Genomic DNA, 21,040 nt, shown 5'->3' with positions numbered 1-21,040 from the left:
GGTCTTGAAGCTACATAGCCTGTCCAAAGAGCTCTTGTGGGCAGGTGTTAATGGCCTGCTTCTCCAGACATGCTGCAGCCCAGGATGAGATGTGTGATCTGAGTTCTCTGAGTGCATCAGATTTTCTTGCACACGTGTGCACGCATGTGTAGATATCTGTACAACTCACTATCCCCACAGAGCAGAATCAAGCAGCTGCACTAGGTATGTCATGCAGGTGTCCTCGACTGTGTGTTCTAGACATAGCCTTCATGGCAGACATGGTTGCCATTGATAAGGCTGAAAGTGGCCAGGGAGTGGTTGGTGCTCTTGAGGGAGGTCATTCGTGTGGTGCTCCTGGCCATGCTCTGGGAGCGGATAAGGAGGCGAGCTCTGCAGCAGAACAGTTGGTTGTTGAACTGTTTCCGAAAGCTCTTGCTGAGCAAGTAGAGTGCAAATGGGTTTACACAAGAGTTAGTGAATGCCAGGATCCGAGCACAGATGCTGGCAACGAAATGCAGCACTGAGGTGTCTACCTCTGAGTAGTGGTAGGACCGGTATAAATAGATGATATGAGTGGGAAGCCAGCAGAAGGCAAAGAGGCACACAAAGACCAGCACTGTCCTGGCCAGGCGTTTACGGGATTCAATCTGGAAAAAGAAAGAGAGATGCAAGTTAGTAAATATCCCCAGTTTGGACAAGTAGCTTTTTTTCCCAGTGCTGCACCTTAGGGCTTAGCAGGTGGTACCTGCACTAGTTAATCATATATAATATATACAATGTGATGTATGCAATATATAGAAAAGGTACAATTAGTGTTATTAGTATTTTTAGTATTGCTATTAACAGAGTAGGTGATTGGGACATTTCACAGAGCACAGAGGCAGGACTTTCTCCTCTGGGGCCATGTGGTGTATGTACACAAATGTGTTGCCAACTGCTCACAGTCCTTGAAGACCAAGTGTGGTGTTCAGAGGTTGAAGGAGCTGGAGATGTCAACAGAGGACACATGGCACTTCTAGAAACACTGAGGCAGCAGCAATGTGAACCCTTCAGTTGGAAGAGCTGGGACCAAAAGGAGCAGGTGTATATAGGTGGTGAGCAGGTGGATGATCACCTCTCTTAACATAACTGGATTTACACAAGCCAGTATGCAGTATAACCTTCACACAAACAAGTCACACTTTTCATGTGCAGGCAACCCAAAGGATCTGCTCAGCTGAGGGGAGCTGAGGTAAACTGTACTTGATCTTTTGTCCATCAGTGCTTCAGGCTAAGATAACAATGCCACTGAAAAACAAACAAACAAAGCAAGCAAACAAACAAACAAACAAAACAAACCCCTTTTCTTCCTGATGAACACGAGAATCATGATAAAGGTTACACAAAAGGAGAGGATGGACAGAGTTATCGACAAACACCTGTTGGACTACACTGTTTGTAGAGGATGCACAGCCAGAAATCTGCAGGTGTGACATCGCTAGATTTTCAGGGGTCATAATGCTTTGCTTTCCTTTCTGGTAATTACTGTGCCTCTTCCCAGACCATTTCAGGGAATTTGCTGCCACCTGCTCCATGTGCCTGAGCATAACCTGAATGGCCTGAAGCTTTCCCTAACCACACGCCTTCTGCCCTTGTTCCTGCCCTGGTGAGGCAGCAGAGCCAGGCCAGGCTCCCAGCCACTCTCCACCCTCATTCACCTTCTAAGCTGCACAAGCAGATCAGAAACAGCAGCTGACAGAGGCCTGTCTTTGATCAGGACAGCTGCAAGCAGGGAGTAGGCAGGAAGGACCTGAAGTGACCATTTTGACTTTATTTTGTGCCCCTGTAATGGCAGCAACTGAAAATTAGCCATTGTGCTTGAAAAGGACTGACATTTACCAGGTGATAATGTCTCCAAAGAGCAGGCTGAAAATTAAATCCTTTGAGAAGGATTGGAGAAGAGGCTCTGCATGGCTAAACCATATATTCTTTTAAACGTACCCTTAATTTGATACAGGGCTATAGAGGCCACATCTGCACTATAAAGAGAGAAAGCAATGCAATAAAGAAATCAATACCAGTTGTTTCAGATGGAGACCTATAGCTCCTGAGTGCACTGCAAGACAGGAATGATGGACTGGTGGTGCTAAACTGTAGCCTGGCCTTTTACTTTCTATAGACCTTTCCCCCAAAACTAAAGGGAGAAAGGGCTGCTTTTACTACTCACTTTATTGTCACTAATCAAAACAGTCATTAAATCAGCAGAAAAATGATCTGCAGGGAAGAAAGATTTATACTCGCTCAGAAGAGAAAAAGAGGAAAGGGTTTCAGGGATCGCGCATCATCTCATGGGCAGAAAACACATTTGTTTCACCTCAGCACCAGAAGGCTACATGAGATGAGATGACTGTTTCATGTCATTCTGAGGTAGAGATGTCAGCCTGATGCAATTATGTGGACACTTGTTCAGCAAAAGAATGGCTTGTGTCAGTTTAGCTTTGTTTGAAGAACCCCTCAGTTGAAAGGAAGGGCATCTGTCAAGGCAAATAAGTTTTTCAGAAACAAGTTGTCCTGCTGTTGTTTTCTTGCTTAGACAAGCCCAAGGTATAGATTTGTTTCAGGTTATGCAGTGATCTGAAGCACTCGTGCTGGACTTGGATTTACCACAGGAGATGACTCCTTTTCTCCCTAGAGACTTACAAAAGGAGTAGGCAAGAATGAACAGTCTCCAGTAGAAAGCCAAGACTTAAGTTGGCCTGATTCTTGTGAAGTCACCTCATTGTGTGCAGGATCCACAAATATCCAGCAACACATTTTCAACCAGAGCATGAGACTCACTTGCAATACATCGCAGCTGAGCCAGCCTGACTGTGAGCTCTGCAATGGGATAGTTTGAGGAATTTTAAAAAATAGAACAAATACTGCAAGTGACAGTAACAGAGATAATCCTGATTTCAAGGGCACAAAGGGAAGTTTAAGAGTCTGCATTAGTCCACAGCAAGTATCGCACATAGATAAATCAGATCAGCCTTATGCTGAGAGTTGAGTATACCACCTATTGGACTGGAAGATTGATCACTCTGGATTATTAGAGGACATATAATAAGTGGGATGGCTTTTCAAACCAAGAATCTCCTCTGGAGACCACAGAAAAAGAAGCACTTTCAGAAGGAGAAATATAACAAATGAAAGGTTTCAGGGAAAGAATTTGGGCCTCTCTTTTTCTCCTGAGATTTCAGTCTGGATCACAACACTGCAAAGATTACACCCTCTACAAGATGTGTAACTTCAGCACAACTGTTAGGATATCTCACCATCCTGCTCCCTCTTCTCTCTTGATCACACTCCATCTGTCACCATTCTCCAGCCTCTACTCCTCCAATCCATCTCCAACCTGTACTTTTCCCCCAGCATGGCACAACACAGTGTAGATAACATGCCATTCCAGTCCTGAAAACCCAGCATTTCCTTCTACATTTAGAGGGACCACTTTGTGGAGCAAATCTTTCTCCTATGTTCTTTTTGATACAAGAAACTTTGAGGAGTTTTCTGCTGTGTTACCCCTCAGCTTCAACTTCAAAACAACACCACTATCTCTGTCCCTTCTGCATTCTAGTCAGTACCTTCCCAGATATTGGCATGAATCCTCTGCTGTGCCATGTTAACTGCCCTGTCTTTGAACTTAGGAAAATTAGATCACTGTTGTGACATATTTTATGACAATTTTTTAAATTATTTTGGCCCAAAATCTATTAGAATTAGCACAGCAGCTGCTGTTTGTTTTAGTGTAAATTTCCCTATGTGATCTCTCTCTACTGTAGGGTTCATGGGAATTGTAGATTTTTGAAGAAAATGATGTCTCTACCTGTTTCCTTACGTGCACGTTTCCTTCCACAGGGATGTTGTAAGCACTCCGGATCAAATTCTTAGCAATGAAATAATAATATACTGAAATGACAGACAGAGGAATGATGTAAAAGATCAGAAATGATGCCATTGAGTGGATTTTGGGATGCAGCCCATCAGAATGCGGGTAAGGAGCGCAGCTGATGAAGGTTTTATTAGTCCCTTTGTCATGGAAAGGGTGTAAATCTGAAAACACTGCTTCAGGGATGGCAAGCAGCATGGATGCAATCCAGATTATAGCAGCTCTCACACAAATTTTCATCAGTGCATGGGATGCTTGGATCTCCATTGGTCTTACTATAGCTTTATATCTAAAAAGAAAAAAAAAAGAAATTATTTATTGACATCAACACTGATCATTTATAAAACTGAAGCATTGCATTTTTCAGTGCTACCTGTTCTGGGTCCATCCATTTTCATGTGTATTGGTTCTGAGTTCATTTAATTTGTTATTCACCCAACAAAACACAATGCTGCATGACATTAATATGTATGTGTCCAAACAGTGTTAAGATAGGATGTACCACTGTAGATTTCTGAAAAGCATTACTGCAGTTTACACCACATTGAAAGTTCCTGTTGAAGGAAACTGGACGGGTTTCCGAGTTTGTAGATTTTGCCACATATTTCATTCTGATCTGTGGATATGTTGGCCTTCGGGAAGCAAACTGATGCTTTCTCAAGCTACTAGGTGTGTAACAAAGCTAGCAAGTATGATGCTCTGCACTGATTTAACTGGGTAATTGCCTTATTTACAGGACAAACGTATTCAGCTTCTAGTTAGAAGCAAAATCCTGTTCCACATACCTACACTTTCCCTCTGTGTATGTACTTGTATGTATGTGTGCTTATATATGTGTATGTGTATTTTATGTCATACACATATGTTTACATATGCATTTATATTTATGTATATACAAACACACACATAAGAATGCATATACTGGTATTTACATTGTGCATGGTCACACACTGGCACAGACTTCTCACTGAGGTGGTTGATGTCCCATGCCTGTCAGTGTTCAAGGGACATCTATGCAATGCCCTCATTAATATGCTGTAACTTTTGGTTAACCATGAAGTAGTAAGGCAGTTCGACTTGATAATATTTGTAGGTCCCTTTCCCTTTCCCTTTCCCTTTCCCTTTCCCTTTCCCTTTCCCTTTCCCTTTCCCTTTCCCTTTCCCTTTCCCTTTCCCTTTCCCTTTCCCTTTCCCTTTCCCTTTCCCTTTCCCTTTCCCTTTCCCTTTCCCTTTCCCTTTCCCTTTCCCTTTCCCTTTTCCTTTCCCTTTCCCTTTCCCTTTTCCTTTCCCTTTCCCTTTCCCTTTCCCTTTCCCTCGCTCTCACCCTCATCCCTCTCTCTCTCTCCATCATCCCCCTCTCTCTCCATCATCCCTCTCCCTTTCCTTTTCCCTTCTATCTGGACATCCTGTCACCTGCAAGTGTTTCTCCATACATTTCCATAGGTGTCTCATCTAGATGATTTTTCCTTTAATAAACTGCAAACACTTTCCTCATTAGTTTTCTGTTTAAATGCTTCTTCTCAAAGCCACCTCCTTACACTAGCTATACAGCTACAGTAGTCAAACAGTATTTTTCAGGCTAGCTTAGCACCTCTTTATCTTGCACACTAAGGCTGGTGTCATACTAAAAAGCACAGTCCTCCAGGCCAAGATCATAATCTCAGGCGAAGAAAACCACTGCACATACACAAATACGGTGTTGCAAATGTTGCAGTAATAGAATGGATGAGCCAGGCAGATTAGTAAAAAAGTGCAGCTAAACCAGCTCAGTTTACAGTTTGCTTCACCAGAAAATTGGCAGAAGCACTAGCTGAATGTCTTCAGTAAAGCCTAAAGAAATGAATGCTAAAGGAAACAAATTATGATATATTCATAAATTCAGTTAATTCAAAGCTATTTCTGCAGGTGTTTATTATATGCTCACCAACATGACATGTTAGTGTAATTACTTCAGGGATTTTCTTGTATATAATATAGCTGGCTGAAAGAATATTTTCCAGTATTAATTTCCAGTAGCAATGAGAGGAAGTATACAGAGAAAGATAGTCTGTTAAATTTCTTTTAACGTTAATAGATTGAAGAGACAGAAAATAGATCCATTTCAAGTTGTTAGTACATTTTAATTGGCGATGTCATTTCCAAACAATATAATTTTGAAAGAACATAATTAAAAATGGCTAGGAATGCTGGCACTGATAATCAGGCATTTAGTATATTTTATAAAGCCTGCTATGACAGATATAAAAGAAGATGTGAGAGACTTTTTACTTGCAAAGCGCTCTCTGCAGAGGCAAATCATGAGGTCAAAAGCACAAAAAGATGAAACAGGAAAAACAAAGCTAGAAAAAAAACAGGTTTTGAAGATGTAGGTTGTCAAATGCAGGAACACAGGTGCATGTTTCCTTAGGAGCCTGAAAATTGAATCAAATGATTTTGCTGACTATCTCCATGACATTTTTTATGGTGGGCTAACTTATTCAGAAATCAGAGACTGTGTTCACCTGGGGTTAGCATCTTGGGAACTTAGCATCTCTGAAACACTTCCAGTTTTCTGAGATAGGGTGCCTTTTGAGACATGAGAAACAGTTATTACGTACCATTTGCGTCCCCAGAAAATGTCTTTTCATAGAATTATAGAATCACTAAGGTTGGAAAAGACCTTCAACGTCATCTAGTCAAAGCACCAACCAATCACACCATGTTCACTAACCATGTACCTCAGTGCCACTTCTACACTTTTCTTGAATGCCTCCAGGGATGGTGACTCCACCATCTCCCTGGGCAGCCTGTGCCCGTGCCTCACTACCATTTTGGAGAAGAAATGTTTCCTAATATCCAACCTGAACCTCTTCTAGTTCATCTTGAGGCCATTCCTTCTCATCCTATTGCTGTTACCTGGGAGAAGAGGCTGAAACGCACCTCACCACAACCAGCTTTTGGGCAGTTGTAGAGAGTGATTAGGTCTCTCCCCTGAGCCTCCCCTTCTTCAGACTGAACAATCCTAGTTCCCTCAGCCACTCCTCATAAGACTTGTGCTTCAGACTCCTCACTCACTTTGTTGTCCTTCACCAGACGTGTTCCTTGATGTCTTTCTCAGGACCAAAAACACTGAATTTGAGGTCTGGCCTTACCAGTGCCAAGCACAGGGAGACAATAGTCTCCCTGCTCCTGCTGGCTGCACTATTGCTGTTACAAGCCAACATGTCATTGGTTTTCTTGGCCATCTGGGCGCACCGCTGGCTTGTGTTCATCTGGCTGTCAACAAACACCTCTAGATCCTTTTCCTTTTTTAACTCCTTATAGCATGCTGTTTTGTCTCATAATAAAGGAACAGACTGAGGGTAAGGAGCTGAGGTATGAGGGTCGACTGAGGCTGAATGAATCAAATCTATTTCTGTCTGCATTAGGCCATGGAGATGCCATCCATATCAACTACTACAGCTGCTCAAGGGCAGGGCACCAGCCTATGTGCCCTCTATAGTCAGTGGAGAGAAAAAGTCAACTCTGGAGGTAATTCCTTCAGTTCAGAAATAGGTACCTGAGAGGAATGGTGTTGTAAGACTCCTGGAGTTGCCCTTGTTTCTGCTTTCCATAACAGAGACCATGCAGTAAGATATCCAGTTTCATCACTTTTTAGATGGTTATACCTAGGAGTAAGTTCGAGGTACTTGATTTTCCCATACTTAAAATGCAACATGTGAGTAATCTAATCAAAATCTCAGTTTGTCTGCAGTAAGTCTAGTCATGGTCATGTATGATACAATTCTTTTTCAGCATAGTCTTTTCCTTACACACTTTTAAAATAATTCTTGAAAGACATTAAAATCCAAAAGTATGACTCATGCCTTGCAACAAAAGAAAAAACTTAAAAGGAAAAGTATGCCTTCTGAAGATTAGGTTGGAAAATGGCAGTTAAGATCTATGTCAACTCCAATCTCTCCAGCTGTCAAAAAGTGCAGGTGAAAACGATTGGGCTGCCGATCTTATACGAAATAATAAAGAGATGCTGACCTTTAATACTGCTCAGTCTTTGGACTTCTCTCTTTCTACTGTGCTTGCTAAGCAGCAGCCTCCCTGGCACGGGAGGTACCAATGACATTCTGCTCAGGATGGTTGTAGGCATGTCCCTGTGTCTCATGCTCTCAGTTTCAGCCCACACAAAAAAATTACGCATGAGGCTCTCTGAAGTGCAATTAATACAGTAATAGGATAGCCTCAAAAATAGTAAGTCAGAGTTTTGGCCAGGGTGAACATCAGTTTATAAGACTCCAGCAGATCATTAGCACTCCATGAGGTGCTGTGAGAACACCCAGATGTGCAGTTCTCTCAACTACTGGACAGCTTTAGTGCCACCTCTTTTCTTCAGGTCTGCCTTCAGGCTTCCAGAAGGAGTCTATTCAGTGGGTTGGTTCAGTGCAGTGACCCAAGTTATGGAATGGACTTGAGCAAATCCATCACTGCTTACTGCAAAATGACATCTCCACCAAACAGGACTGGCAGAGGTTTGGATCAGTAGTACTTTGGAAGTGAAAGCTGGCCTGGTACAGTGTACTTATTGCAAGAATTCAATGACATATAATGCATGATCACTTCTTAATCTAATCCCAACAATCCAATTTTTGACTTCCATGCATTTATTTTAACAGATAGAATTTAAAACTGTAACAGTGTGTGCCTCTCCATACAATGCTGAAAAATATACATGTCTCTTAGGATCTCTTCTGAGCTCTTTGAACATTTTTTCTCTCACATCTGACTACTGACTACAATAAACCACCAAAATGTGGCACTTGCACAAGGTTTTTCAGTGGTAAGTACCCTTCCCAGTGAGGTTAATAAGTCAAAGAAATTGAAATACCGTGTCATTATCCTTGTGTTAGTAATAATGTTACCAATGATAACACCATGTAATGTACTCTGAAACTTTAACTATGCAAACATTGGTTAATACGTTACTGTTAGTCCCAACACCACAACTTCAAATACACAGAAATAGCTTTATCATGAAAAAGACAGGTAAGGTTCCAAACTGATGTTAAGCTTTCCTAGACACGGCTTCTCTGCTGGCACAAAATGTGCTAGCCATCTCTGTGCTCCACAGCTGAGACAAGAAAATGCACACTAGCTGAAGTATGAATAGCCTTTGCTCTCAAAGTCATTGTGCCTACATTTTCCTAATCATGCAGATATGAAGGACTGCTTTTTTCTGTCACACTGGAGGATTAAGGATCTTATCCCTAAATTGTCTCCTCCAGTGCATCATTCATGTTTTTTTCTTTCCAACTTCCCTTATGTGAGCAGTTAATACTAGTGCCAATGTTCCACACAACATCCCTCATTACACACCTCAAAAGTATGAGAAGCAAATAAAGCATCTTTTTTAAAGCTTGGAGATGTCACTTTCTGAGGCATCTTTAAACATAGCGTGAGACTGCAGTTGCTGACAGTGGTAGTGGGAAAGAAACTTCCCTCCCTCATGACAGCATAGGCAGCTCTTAATGCAGGTGAGTGACTGGAGAAAGTGTTCCTGATGACATCCCCTCCAAGGCAAATATGAAATCATAATGCATACAGCAGGACTTTGTGACTCTGCAAATACACCTGCAAGAAATATATAAAAAGAAAATGATATCCCTAAAGGGGTATGGGACAGTGCTGCTCCAAAACAGGTTGGCAAGAGTACCTAAGAGTCAGGGAACTTCTCCTCTAAATAGCATCACCCATTACGCTGTCCAAATTGTTTCTGTGAAAAGCTCTTGTCTTCTACTTCTAAATTTTCATCACAGTTTAAGAAAGAAATGCACTGAAAATTGTTCCAATGAACTTCGAAAAGCCTCGCCCACTTCTGCTTCATTGCCAACCACAGTGCTGACAGAAAGATTTGCTGTATTCCAGACTCACTTCCAGGTTTTTCTCTGAAGGCAGAAACCCACTTACAAACTTTTGAATCTGTATAAAATAAGCTCAATTTTGAGAAGCTAGGCAAATGTGAACCTAAAACTTCAATAAAAAGCAAGGATTAGTTGGAATGGACTGAAGCCTTACAAAAATAGCCATGTAAATTGCTCTGAAGTAAAAACATTGAGTTCTTCCCAACTCTACAAAATGAGCTCCTGAAATTGCAACCAAATCCTATTGTAATGATGGAAGATGGAAGATCTACCGCTTAGTCAGCATATCTTCATATTTCTTCTGTTCCCAATTTGAATGAAAGAGGAAGAAAACTTGTACAGTTCGCAGTAATTTGTTCCCATTTTTAAGTTTATCATGTGCACCTTGATCTGGTCTTGGCTTACAAATAGACTGAATGAAAACCTTATTGAAAATCTGCAATTATGTTCTGCTAGTATTACATTATTGATTTGCTCACATAATATGAAGGACTGGCTCACTTACCATGTAAAAATGACTCAAGCAAAAGAGAAAAAGCTGATACTATGCAAAAGCTGCATAAATGAAGCATGTGGAGCCTTGATGAGAGTAAAATTTGAATTGGAAAATAACGAAAAAGTCTTAATAACTATTAGAAGTTTATGAGAAATGTAATGTCCCAAACCTTCTTATTGTTTCCACCATGAATTCTATGAATATTTATAGCTCTGCAGTTAGATAACTGTAGGAATCCACAACATTTTTGGACTGTCCAACCCAGCAACACACTCTGGCAACCTATATTGGGTCTATCTCTTTTCTGTTTATTTTGTAAAATTATTACTATTATGCATGACTGCTGGGTGAACATCTGTTAATAAAAACTTTTGTACATTGCACATGGGCACAAAGACACCTCTGATAAATTAGTTTTACATGCTTTGGCAAGTACAATCTATTTTCTTTTCCCATTAATTACATTTAAATGGAAAGAAACAAGATGCAGTGATGGTAGTGGTGTAGTTCTTTTTAAGTGTGTCTTCCAATTTCAGTCCATGTACCCGTACACTCCTACATCAGTCTGAAATCTGGATGAATGGGAATCTCAATCCAGGAATGACGGAGATCTCCATTAGGATGAAGTACTTTACAGAACTTTAAACTTCACTACACCTTGCAGGTAGGAAAACTTACATGCTAACCATGTAATAATGACTGTGTTATTCCTAATCACAGCAGTCTAGAGCACAAATTATTTCAAAAATTAATAAAACATACGGAAAACAATGGATGTAAAGATCACTGAAGAAAATGGTGAGTGTCCCATGAGCAATGCTGTCCTTCTTAGAAAGACTGCTTTTCACCTAGGTTATATTTTCTCCGCAGGTGATCCTCAGTCAAGTCTCCAATGAAACTCTGATCCCAAGACAAAAATTTCAGTGGCACCAGCCTATATGCATGCAATTGTATGTGAGACCTACCACCTGAGGGAGGGCTGAGACTGTTATCCTTATTTTTCCCAGAAACATAAATGGTAATCTAAAGTATAGCCTCTTAAAAACAAACAAACAAACAAACAAACAAACAGAAAAAGGGGTAATTGCTGGATATCTCTCTGTTCCTGATACAGAACTTCGTTGCAGTTTCTAAAAATGGCAGTTTCTCAACGCCAGAAGTCCTGCTTGTGATGCGTAATGAACCAATACTGCACCTTGTTCTAACAGAAAGACGAGCACACAAATGACCTATACAAATTAACAGTTCCTGACTCTATACCAGCAGTGGTATGCCAATCTTTTTCTTGTGTAAAAAGAAAAAAAAAAAAAAGAGAGAGAGAAGCAGGCTTCCTGCCTGTAAAAGCAGTTGTCAGTACAACAGACTGGGAATGAAAATGAAAAGTGGACAATACTGATGATACATTGGTAGCTGACCCCTAGCCATCCTCATCACCCCTACATTGCCCTGAGAAAACTGTTAAGGGCAAAAAACTATTCAGAGTGAGAGAAAAAGAGGAGCTGCACTAAAACCTCAAAGAAGTAATTAAAAAAATAAATATAGAGCAGATGGGAAAAAAAGCAAAAGTAAATGACAGCAAATATTGGAGATTAAAAATGTCAGTGTCTGATAAGGAAAGCTGGAGGAGTCAACAAAATATCAAAGGTCACTGTGTGACAGATAAATGCACATTTTTAAATATACCAGGAACAAAAGAATCATTAAATTGTGAAGATATAAACACTGATAGAGACAGGGTGAGAGGAAATCTCTGGGTATTTAAGACCAAATGTGGAGGAGGTGTTTGCAGCATGTGTGCAGAACTATAGGTGAAGCAGAAAAGTTACCAGCTGTATTAAAGAAGACATAAGCCAACATATGCTAGCATAAAACAATTTCACAACAGCAGGCCTGAATAATTTATATGTAAGAGTATTAAAGGAATGAGCCAGTGAGCAACTGGTGCTAAAACTTTTTACAAATCTTTCAAAACTGGAGAAATTTCCAAAAACTGAAGCACTGGTTTACATTGTGCTGTCCCTCACACCCTTGCAATCCCTGCCACTCTTTCATGGAACAAGTGTTAAGAATGGATGTACTGGCTGAGGTCAGGGGATCTGCAGCCAGTGGGGACCTAGAGCCCAGTCATCCCAGTGGGTCCTCGAATACGCCAGCAGAAAGGTTAACAGAGAGTGCAGCCATTTCTAGTCTGAGTTTTGAGAAGGTGCTCTAGCTGCAGTGCTATTTACTATGTTTATCAGATGCCTTGGGCACACTATAAAACCCCTGCTGGGAAAGTCTGCAGATGACACAGCTGTTGACCAGACTGTAAAAGAAATATTTCAGTCACTGGGATAAACAGCCAAATTCTAACAGAAGCCATTTTAACTCCTACTAGTGCAAAACAGTGTATATAACACTCAAGTGAGCAAGAGAAGACCAAGATTTTAGAGTGCTTCTTTTTCACCTGACAAAATGAAGTGTCCCACACCATTCTCATGGTGTCGAGGCTTTAATGCAATCAGCACACAAGCTAGAGATATAAAGCTCTGAGCTATGCTTATACAACGCTTATGTCCTTTCTGTGGTCTTGGCAATGACTAATGTTTAGGAGGCCATCACCTTATGAACTTCCAGCTCCATGGTGGGGCAAATGGTCCACTACTATCTTTGACTGCTGTTATTAGTTGGGTTGTAAATAGTACAGTGGAAATGACGGTGACTTTGGTGCCTCCAGCACTGTAGGATCATACTGAATGGCCTTTCTGTGGTATTGTATGTTTTTAAGAATGTGGATGCTCCATCCCTGGAGGCACTTAAGGCCAGGTTGGATGAGGCCCTGGGCAGCCTGAGCTGGTATGGGGCAGCCCATCAGGGCTTTAAGGTCCCTTTTAATCCAAAGCATTCTATGATTCAGTAATTTAGTGATTCAAAAATTCTATAATTCTATGTTTCTATGTCAAACACCAGGAAGCATTTTGAACAGTCTGTGAAAAAGAGATGGGATTAGGGAACACAGGTTTAAATTAGTCTAGCTGAATGATGGCTCCCAAGGAGCCTTGATCACCACATGAAGGTATTTTCGTGTGAGAAAACAAGCAGGAGTAAGGGATATTTTCATCCTACTGAGAAAGGCACAACACTGAGAGGTCAGACAAATTTATATTTGAAATATGACAATTTCTAAGCAGTGAGGATAGCAATATTGGAGAGCAATGACAGAGAAAGGGCACCTTTAGTTAGAATAATTAGAAAGTTTTACAGCGTCATTGAGATGATCTGTTTTTATCCAAATGCTATTATATATGCAGAAGCCTCTCTGTGCTAGTAGGGGCAAGAAAAGCAGCTGAACTGGTTGGCTGGAGCTATCAGGGCTGGCCCAGCGTCTGCCTCTCTGGGTCTTCTGCATCATTTGGCCAGCCGTGTCTAAATCTCATGCTTCATTGCTGTTTGGATGTACGAAGAAATAGTTTTGGTTCTCAGGATGCCATGGTGTTGTTTTCTGTCCTGCCTTCCTACGGAGCTGCAAAGTCTGCAGGCAGGGGGCAAGCAAGGACAGGATGGGCAGAGATCTGTCAGTGCTTTTCACTCTGATGCTTGGCAGACTTCTGCATTCTGGTTAAAGTGATCTCTTGCCTGGCGTTGGGAAGGTAATTTCCTGCAAATGACTCCAGCTTTCTGCCTTTCTCTACAGCACACAAATTGGGTAGCACTAGATGCCTCTTGGTGCCCCACTGCTGCAGGGGTCCAGGCAACACCTGCATTTCTGCCCAAGGCACAGGCTGGTTTCAGGACACTGAAATTCCCTGTTTGAATTGATCAGATGATACAGGGGCAAAGCAAAGAGCCTGCTGCAGAGAGAAATTCGGACAGGACCTCATGACCCCTGGTGACCAATGTGGTCTGAGCAGACCAGGCATCTGGGTGTGGGGCTGGTGAGAGATAATCCATGGGGGACCTGAGTTTGCTCTCAAGACACTTTTAAAAATAAATAAAAAGAAAATAGGTTATTACAGAAGCTGACTGCAAGCAAAGCAGCTGTAGGATGCTTTACTTCATTACACAGGCCAGCTTTTTCAGCTGAACTCTCTTCTGCTCAGTAGAGAAGTTCAGCTGAATTTCTCTACTGTTCTGTAGTAGAGTCTCTTCTACTCTCTTCTGCTTCTGGCCAGGCTGTTGTCCAACTCTGAACACCAAGTACAAATGCCTATGCTGATGGGAAAGCTGATGGCACATTCTCCACGACCAGTTGCTCTCCTTGCTAATAGTGCCTATGGCACCTCATATTGTGAGACCATGACAACTGATTGGGGATTTCAGATTTTACTGAAATGTAAACAATAGGTAATCCAAATTTTCTTCCTCTTGATTGCTTAAATGTTGACACTCTCCAACACATTATTACTGACTCAGATTTGTGCGCCAGATCACTGATATGAATGGGAGCTCTAATTCCTGGCTATAGAATTGCATATATTGTGTTTTAGCCATCTGCTCTGGCTTATCAAGATACACAGAAAGTTTGTGCTGTTGATCTGTTTCTCTTGGTACAGATGGATGCAGGAGCTTAGGAAATGAGAACTAAAACCAAGAGCATTGACAGTGTTTATAATGTATTGACACAGTGGCCAGCAACACAGGATCTATCTAATACTTCCTGCATTGGTTGAAAGAGATCGAATCATGGAACAGAATCATAGTATCCCTAGAGTTGGAAGGGACCTCTGAAAGCCATCTAGACCAACTCCTCCACAATGAACAGGGACATGCACTGCTACATCAGGTTGCCCAGGGCCTGATCCAGCCTTGCCTTGAAAGTCTCCAGGGATGGGGCATCAACCACATCTCTGGGCAACCTGTGTCAGTGCCTCAACACTCTTTCTGAGAAGAATTATTTCCTAATATTGAACCTGAATCTCCCCTGGTGCAACTTAAGGCCTTTGCCTCTCTTCCTATCAATAACAGGAAATCAGTTTGGCTTTCCATACCTTTATTCTAGGGTGGCACACTTAATCTCCTTTTTGTGGAGATATAAGTAGAAGAAATCGCCTTGCGTATGGACAGTAATCCTTTTCTGAATTTGTACAAATTATTAAAGGTGGGAGTTGGAGTCATCCAGAGCAGAAAAAAGATGAGTCCACAAGTGAAGGTTTTGCATATTCAGAAACATCTCTCTAGAAATCTTGGATCTATTTCCTTCCTTCCACCATTTTTTGTTGTTGTTGTTGTTGTTTGTTAGTTCGTTTGTTTTTTTGAGGGAAAGGGTTGTATGGTTGTTTGGTTTTTTTTACATAAATAAACTGATGCACGAGTTCAGAGTAACATCAGGAGGTTGCAGTTGTGACCCACTCCCAAGGACCCAGGGCAGTAGGAAGCACCACTGAAACTCTGCATCCATCCCTGCATCCTATCACAGAGGCCAACATTTCCAAAAATGTTTGTCATTATTGATGTCCTCATTCCAGGTCTTGGAACTCCCCCACTACTGCAACTCCTGCTGCCTGCAGCTTGTCTCAGCAAGGTGTGCCACCTGACATCAGTTTGTAATGACATCTCATGTGTCTCCCCTTGCTAAATGCCACTCTCTCCTCTGACTGGTTTGTAACAGCTTGGGGCAGCAGATATTCCTGCAGTTTTCCAACACTAAAATCTGGATAACCTGAGGTGCTTAAAATAAAGATTCCACTTGAAAACTCCAATTACACTCTACACATGCTGCTGTGTATTTGTAAAGGCAGCATTACTTCAGGAAGGTTTCACTGCATGAACACTGCGGTGTTTTGATGTTTTTACTATCTCAGTGAAACAGTGGGCAAGTATGATCAGTGCCTGACAGCTTGGGTAATTTAAATGCAAATGCCTAAACTCTGTCAGTCATGTGAGAAACAGTCAATTAAATAGAGACATCTCCCAATGGCAAGGCTAATTAAATGGGCTGCTTTTCCTCTCACTGTGCAAAGATTTTCCTTAGTTTCCTGCCACTTGCTGAGCCAGCTTTCCTGCCTGGGCTTGCATCCCAGGTGTAACTGCCCGCGTACCTCTGTACCTCCCTTTGTATCCAGGAGGAGGCCAGGCAGTCAACTCATGCTCCCTCTTTTCAGGGGTGAACTGAAGAACAGCTAAAGAAGTCTGCTGCCCTGACAGAGCAGAAAAGCCAGACAGATGTCATTCCCCTGCCAGCATCATCTGGAGCCCTTCTAAACCACAGAGACCTGCATAGACAAGCTTAACTTCTTTTTTCTTTGCTTTGTTGCTTAGCCTTGTTGCCTTATCGCTCCTGGAGGGTGGCTGTAAGCACACCACAGGCCTTAACCCTGCCCTGGCTGCTTAGTGAATTTGTCAGGCTCAAAGGAAAAGCCCTGCAGGCAGCTTCCACTGCTCCTGTAAATTCAACCAGACAGAGTTTTCATTGAGAAAGATTTGCAAATGAGCAACCAATCCTCTGCATAACCTCTGGGTTGTGGCAGGTCAAACCACTGAGCAGCTGTGGGTACTCTGTAATGGAGGCTGGCACTGAACTCAGCCTCTGAAGTCACCAGGAGATGACAGATTTGGTGATATTGACCCTGCCTAACGTGTGATGAAGTGGAGATGGAAAGAGCAAAAGTCTCCCTCAGGAAGGTACACCCCCTGACCCCATGGTGTGGGCTGAGTACAATATACTAAAACTGAGCCCCTTTTCTTCAGAAAGGGAGCCAAAGCAACCGAGATGGTTTGTGCCATTGTGGAAACATCTAGCACATTCATCTCACCCTTCTCCCCCATAGCATATCTGCTCAGCATATCTATTAATTGATTTTCATACTGTTGAAGGTCACCTCCTTGGGAACACTGTTGTATCACTTCCCAGTGCTTTTCTTTACACATTTCTGATTTTAAAGATGCCAAGACTCTAGCTATCTCACATACAGGCATTTAATCTATTCTAAAAAGAAAGCTTCCTCTACACCCAAGAAGATAGGATGAGATCACAACAAAGTGGTTCAACTTGCCTCTGAAGGTATCTTACTCCCTGGACCAGGGACATGTTGCTGACTACACTGAAGGAGGTCCTCACTTCAGACTGAAAAAGCCAAGGGAAACGAGCTGTGTCTGAACGGTGTCACGAGCTGGACTCTTGAGTCCTCCTTCTATTTCAGTCTTACCACCATATCTGTTTGCTTCTGCAGATGTTTCCCTGCAGGGCTGAGCTGCCCAGCACCCCACTTACAAGGCAGGCCACATCTTATATTGGAAGTGGTCTGCTATGGAACATCTTCAGGCCCCAGGGTCAGCATCTCCTTGCTGGCAGTCCCCTCAGGGACCCAGGCAGGCATCATCATGCTGCTCACAGCCAACTCATGTCTTGGAAGATTTCCCTGTGCATTTTATTTTCTTAATGATTCTGACATGATTAATATTGGGCCTCAGAGTTCAGGGTGAGAGTTTTCAGAAAACAAAAATAGAATAGTGATATGTGAGCTGACAAAATGTAGACTATATTATTCTTTAAGAAAATTATCCCAGCACTCCTGTAAATATAACAAAACAAAGGCTTTAGTAAACACAGATAAGACCTATTTGTGGTTCAGTGCACAACAGTTAAGATTCATAGATCTAATAAAGGTAGGATTTTTATTGTCTCCTTCAAACTGGACAACAAATGCATTCAAAGATAGTAAAATGGTCACTTGAAATTGGGAAAACAAGGTCTTCTTTCTCACACATGACTGTCTCTCTTATGGCCAAGTGGCATGAAAAAATGCTGTAACACTTATTTATTTTTTTCTACCAGTGCAGCATGATGGTTAACAGGATTCAGATTAAGCTGAAGTTCAGAATTTAAAGTCACCAAGACCCATACTTCCACAGCTGCTCTTTCTTGTGTTACTGACTCGTTTTAGGTAAAAACCACCATTGATGTGCTCCTCAGTAAAAGTGTTTGCAATATTTACATTAGGTTACATGTGAACAGACAGCAAAAAATCTCTCTAATATATTCTTATATATGACAAATATCTCTTTTCCTGACACTTTTTAGAACAACTTAGAGAACTCCTTTGATGAGTTTCTTGGAGAAATACTTAACTGTTTTCCTACCATTTTCTTCAGAGCAGGTGAGGTTCTGGCTGTCACAAAGTGTAGGTGATTCTTTATTATAGAATTTGTGCAGTTTTCCCATTTTGCCAACACTTCTACAGTAAATGTTCTGAAGATTTTTATCTGCATGTTGGCATGTTTGTCATCTGCTATTGGGGCAAAGAGTATTATTTTTATATGTTATCATGGAGGACTTGAGCTGCTGTGGCTAGAAAGCATATTGGCTGTTCTCTGTCTCTGAAACACAGTGTTCTGCTTCCACTGAAACCCCATACATTATACTGAGACTACCCTGAAAACTGAGCATAAGGTTCCTGTTGTTTTAATGTAGAAGGCTGAGAGGATAGACACAGCACAGCACAGAAGGCACTGCCTGACACAAGACTATTTTCACTTCTCTGTGATTCAGAAACTGTCCCCAGAACTTTCTGAGCAGAACGAAACTATAAAGATCTCTCACCAGAAATATTAGTACCCCTGTGAGATTTCCTGTGTTAAACAAACTCACAATGTATTCCACAGTCTCTTCAGAATTACCAAAACTAGAAACAAGATGTCCTGGCCTCTCTAATGGGCACAGAAGTTCCTATAAAAGACAACAGTCCAATGAGTACCTACATTTGTTTTGGAAAGGAAAACTTAATGCTTTAAAATGATATTCAGATTCAAGGTCTTTAGAATTTAAATCTGAGTGCTTTGAGATAATTTTACAAATCCTCACAGAAATCCAAAACAGAGCTGGATTACTAGAAGTGTATCACCTGCTGAGGTCAAACTTGTCTCATACAATTGAAAGCAGCATAGTTATTGAATGCTATTTTAACCAAACTTTATTGGAAGACAAAGTTTCCAAACCAACAGTGCAGATCAATTATAACTGACCAAGTGTTAAAACATTTAATAGAGGGAAATGTACTGACTGCAGCAAACTGAGATGCCACACTTCAGGCATCTTCACTTGAGTACTTTGAACATATTTCATGAAATATTGCCTCATTTCTGATTAGCCTTAAGGAAGCAAGACACTAGAAATAATTGATTCTAACTACACTTCAAACTGCTGTTCCAGTGCCTTTACACTTCATGAAATACGGATCAATTATCTTTTTGGCAGAGCTATCATTTAGAAGAGCTCCATGAATGGTTGCTCTCTCTCTCTGGGCTTGACCCACTCTTGGTGTTTGCTTAATTTAGTTGAGCTATTTGCTAAACTGCACAAACATTTAGTTTAACCTAGAAAAAGTAACCTGCATTCACAAAACTCCTCAAGTTTTGTGCTCATAACCACCACAAATTAAGTGAAGTCATTCTTTGTCCAACCTTTGGAATGCCACCTATGAGCAACGTGACGTGAAAATATACATTCATAATTGTGCATTTTACAGAATCAAGACTGCAGCAGTGAGCTTACCTGTCAGCTGAGAGAGCAGTGAGAGTGAAGACCGACACTCCTACAGAAGTGAGCTGTATGAAGGGGATGAGCTTACATCCAATCCTGCCAAACAGCCACTCATCAGCAAGGTACCTGCTGGCATCCACAGGCACACAGGTCACTAACAGCAGCAGGTCTCCCAGAGCCAGGCTGGAGATAAACAAATTGGGGACGTTTCTCATGGATTTCACAGTACAGAAGATCTTAATCAAAGTGATGTTACCAATAAGGCCTATCAAAATGATGATCCCGTAAATGGTGGGGATGGCATAGAGGAAGGCTGGGTAGAACCACTCGTCGCTGAGGATGGAGAGATTTGCACTCTGGTTGGCAGAGATATTGTAGAGGACAAAGTCATCTGTTTCCAGGTCCAGCAGCAGGCACTCTCCAGATGCCATTGCCCTACTTCCCTCTTTTCAGAAGACGACTTTGTTTGAAAATCCTCAAATACATATATTTGTCCCTTTAATTTTGCCACCGCTTGGTTGCTTTAAACAGTCGTAAGAGTTTAAAAGTCATATCACCTTGTGGCACGTCGTAAATAAATAGAAGAAAAAGCCACCACACATTGCTCAGCAGTACTGCTTCTGTAAATTGAAAGGAGAACATCTTCTAGCAGAGTTTGAATCCCGAAACTTGCCTTTTCCTCATTGCCTTGCCTCGCTGTTAGCTGTTCCTCAGCTCTGGCAGACCGGTTATCACACCCAAAGACCAGTCAGTGGGAGGCATTTTCAACAGGAATGCCAAGCTAAATTCCCAGCTTCAGGTCTGCCTAGCAGAACAGAGGGAAGAATGAGGGAATTACAACCAGCAAGAACTTTTGGTAGCAGCCGTCACGTTGCATTCCCCGACTCCTCCAGCTCTCAGCACTTGCACTCCACAGCCGGATTTAAAGCGAGGGAAAAACACTTCTCCGACGGCTCGGATCCTATAGGCAGGATCTTCCGGACGTCAATTCCCCCCCGGCTTCCCATGATGAGATCGGGCTGGCTGATGAGAGAGCAATCATTCCGCGGGAGCCGCCGGCAGCGCCGGGGAATGCCAGCCACCTACTGGACGATCCCATCACTGCCTGGTAGGAGTAACGCGGGGAAAGAAAGAAAATCTCCGTTAACTCTTTAGATGAAAAAAAAAAATAAAAAAAAAATCTGCTCTCTGATACCTCGTGAGATGAGGGTCCAACCAAAGCTTCGTTTATTTTGTACTGCGGACGATGTGATTGGAAAAGCAATTCCTCCCTCTTAAATGAGATCGCACTTTGCACGCTGGTATTC

At 41.8% G+C, this 21,040-nt stretch overlaps 1 protein-coding gene across 1 annotated transcript; it reads right to left on the bottom strand.

The window, feature by feature from the left end:
• Positions 1 to 103: 103 nt before the first annotated feature.
• GRPR (gastrin releasing peptide receptor) lies at positions 104 to 20,164 on the bottom strand. Its single transcript, XM_065743967.1, has 3 exons — positions 19,746 to 20,164; positions 3,827 to 4,178; positions 104 to 629 (listed from the first exon to the last, which is right to left on the bottom strand). The coding sequence occupies exons 1-3, from the start codon at positions 20,162 to 20,164 to the stop codon at positions 237 to 239; spliced, it is 1,164 nt and encodes a 387-aa protein (XP_065600039.1). The 3' UTR covers positions 104 to 236.
• Between the last annotated feature and the right edge of the window lie 876 nt (positions 20,165 to 21,040).

The sequence above is a fragment of the Cyrtonyx montezumae genome, unplaced genomic scaffold (assembly GCF_038088225.1).
Source record: "Cyrtonyx montezumae isolate F1298 unplaced genomic scaffold, pur_monq_1.0 scaffold_3, whole genome shotgun sequence".
In the NCBI taxonomy this organism is placed as follows: domain Eukaryota; kingdom Metazoa; phylum Chordata; class Aves; order Galliformes; family Odontophoridae; genus Cyrtonyx; species Cyrtonyx montezumae.
This window is presented reverse-complemented; position numbering and strand designations above follow the sequence as displayed.

Bases quoted from the DNA above. Each gene is read 5' to 3' on its own strand.
- GRPR (XM_065743967.1), bottom strand. From the start codon at position 20,164: ATGGCATCTGGAGAGTGCCTGCTGCTGGACCTGGAAACAGATGACTTT. The intron at 4,179-19,745 runs GTAAGCTCACTG...TTTTCTTTTTAG, and splicing joins ACTGCTCTCTCAGCTGACAG to ATATAAAGCTATAGTAAGAC. The intron at 630-3,826 runs GTAGAGACATCA...TTCTTTTTCCAG, and splicing joins ACGTGCACGTAAGGAAACAG to ATTGAATCCCGTAAACGCCT.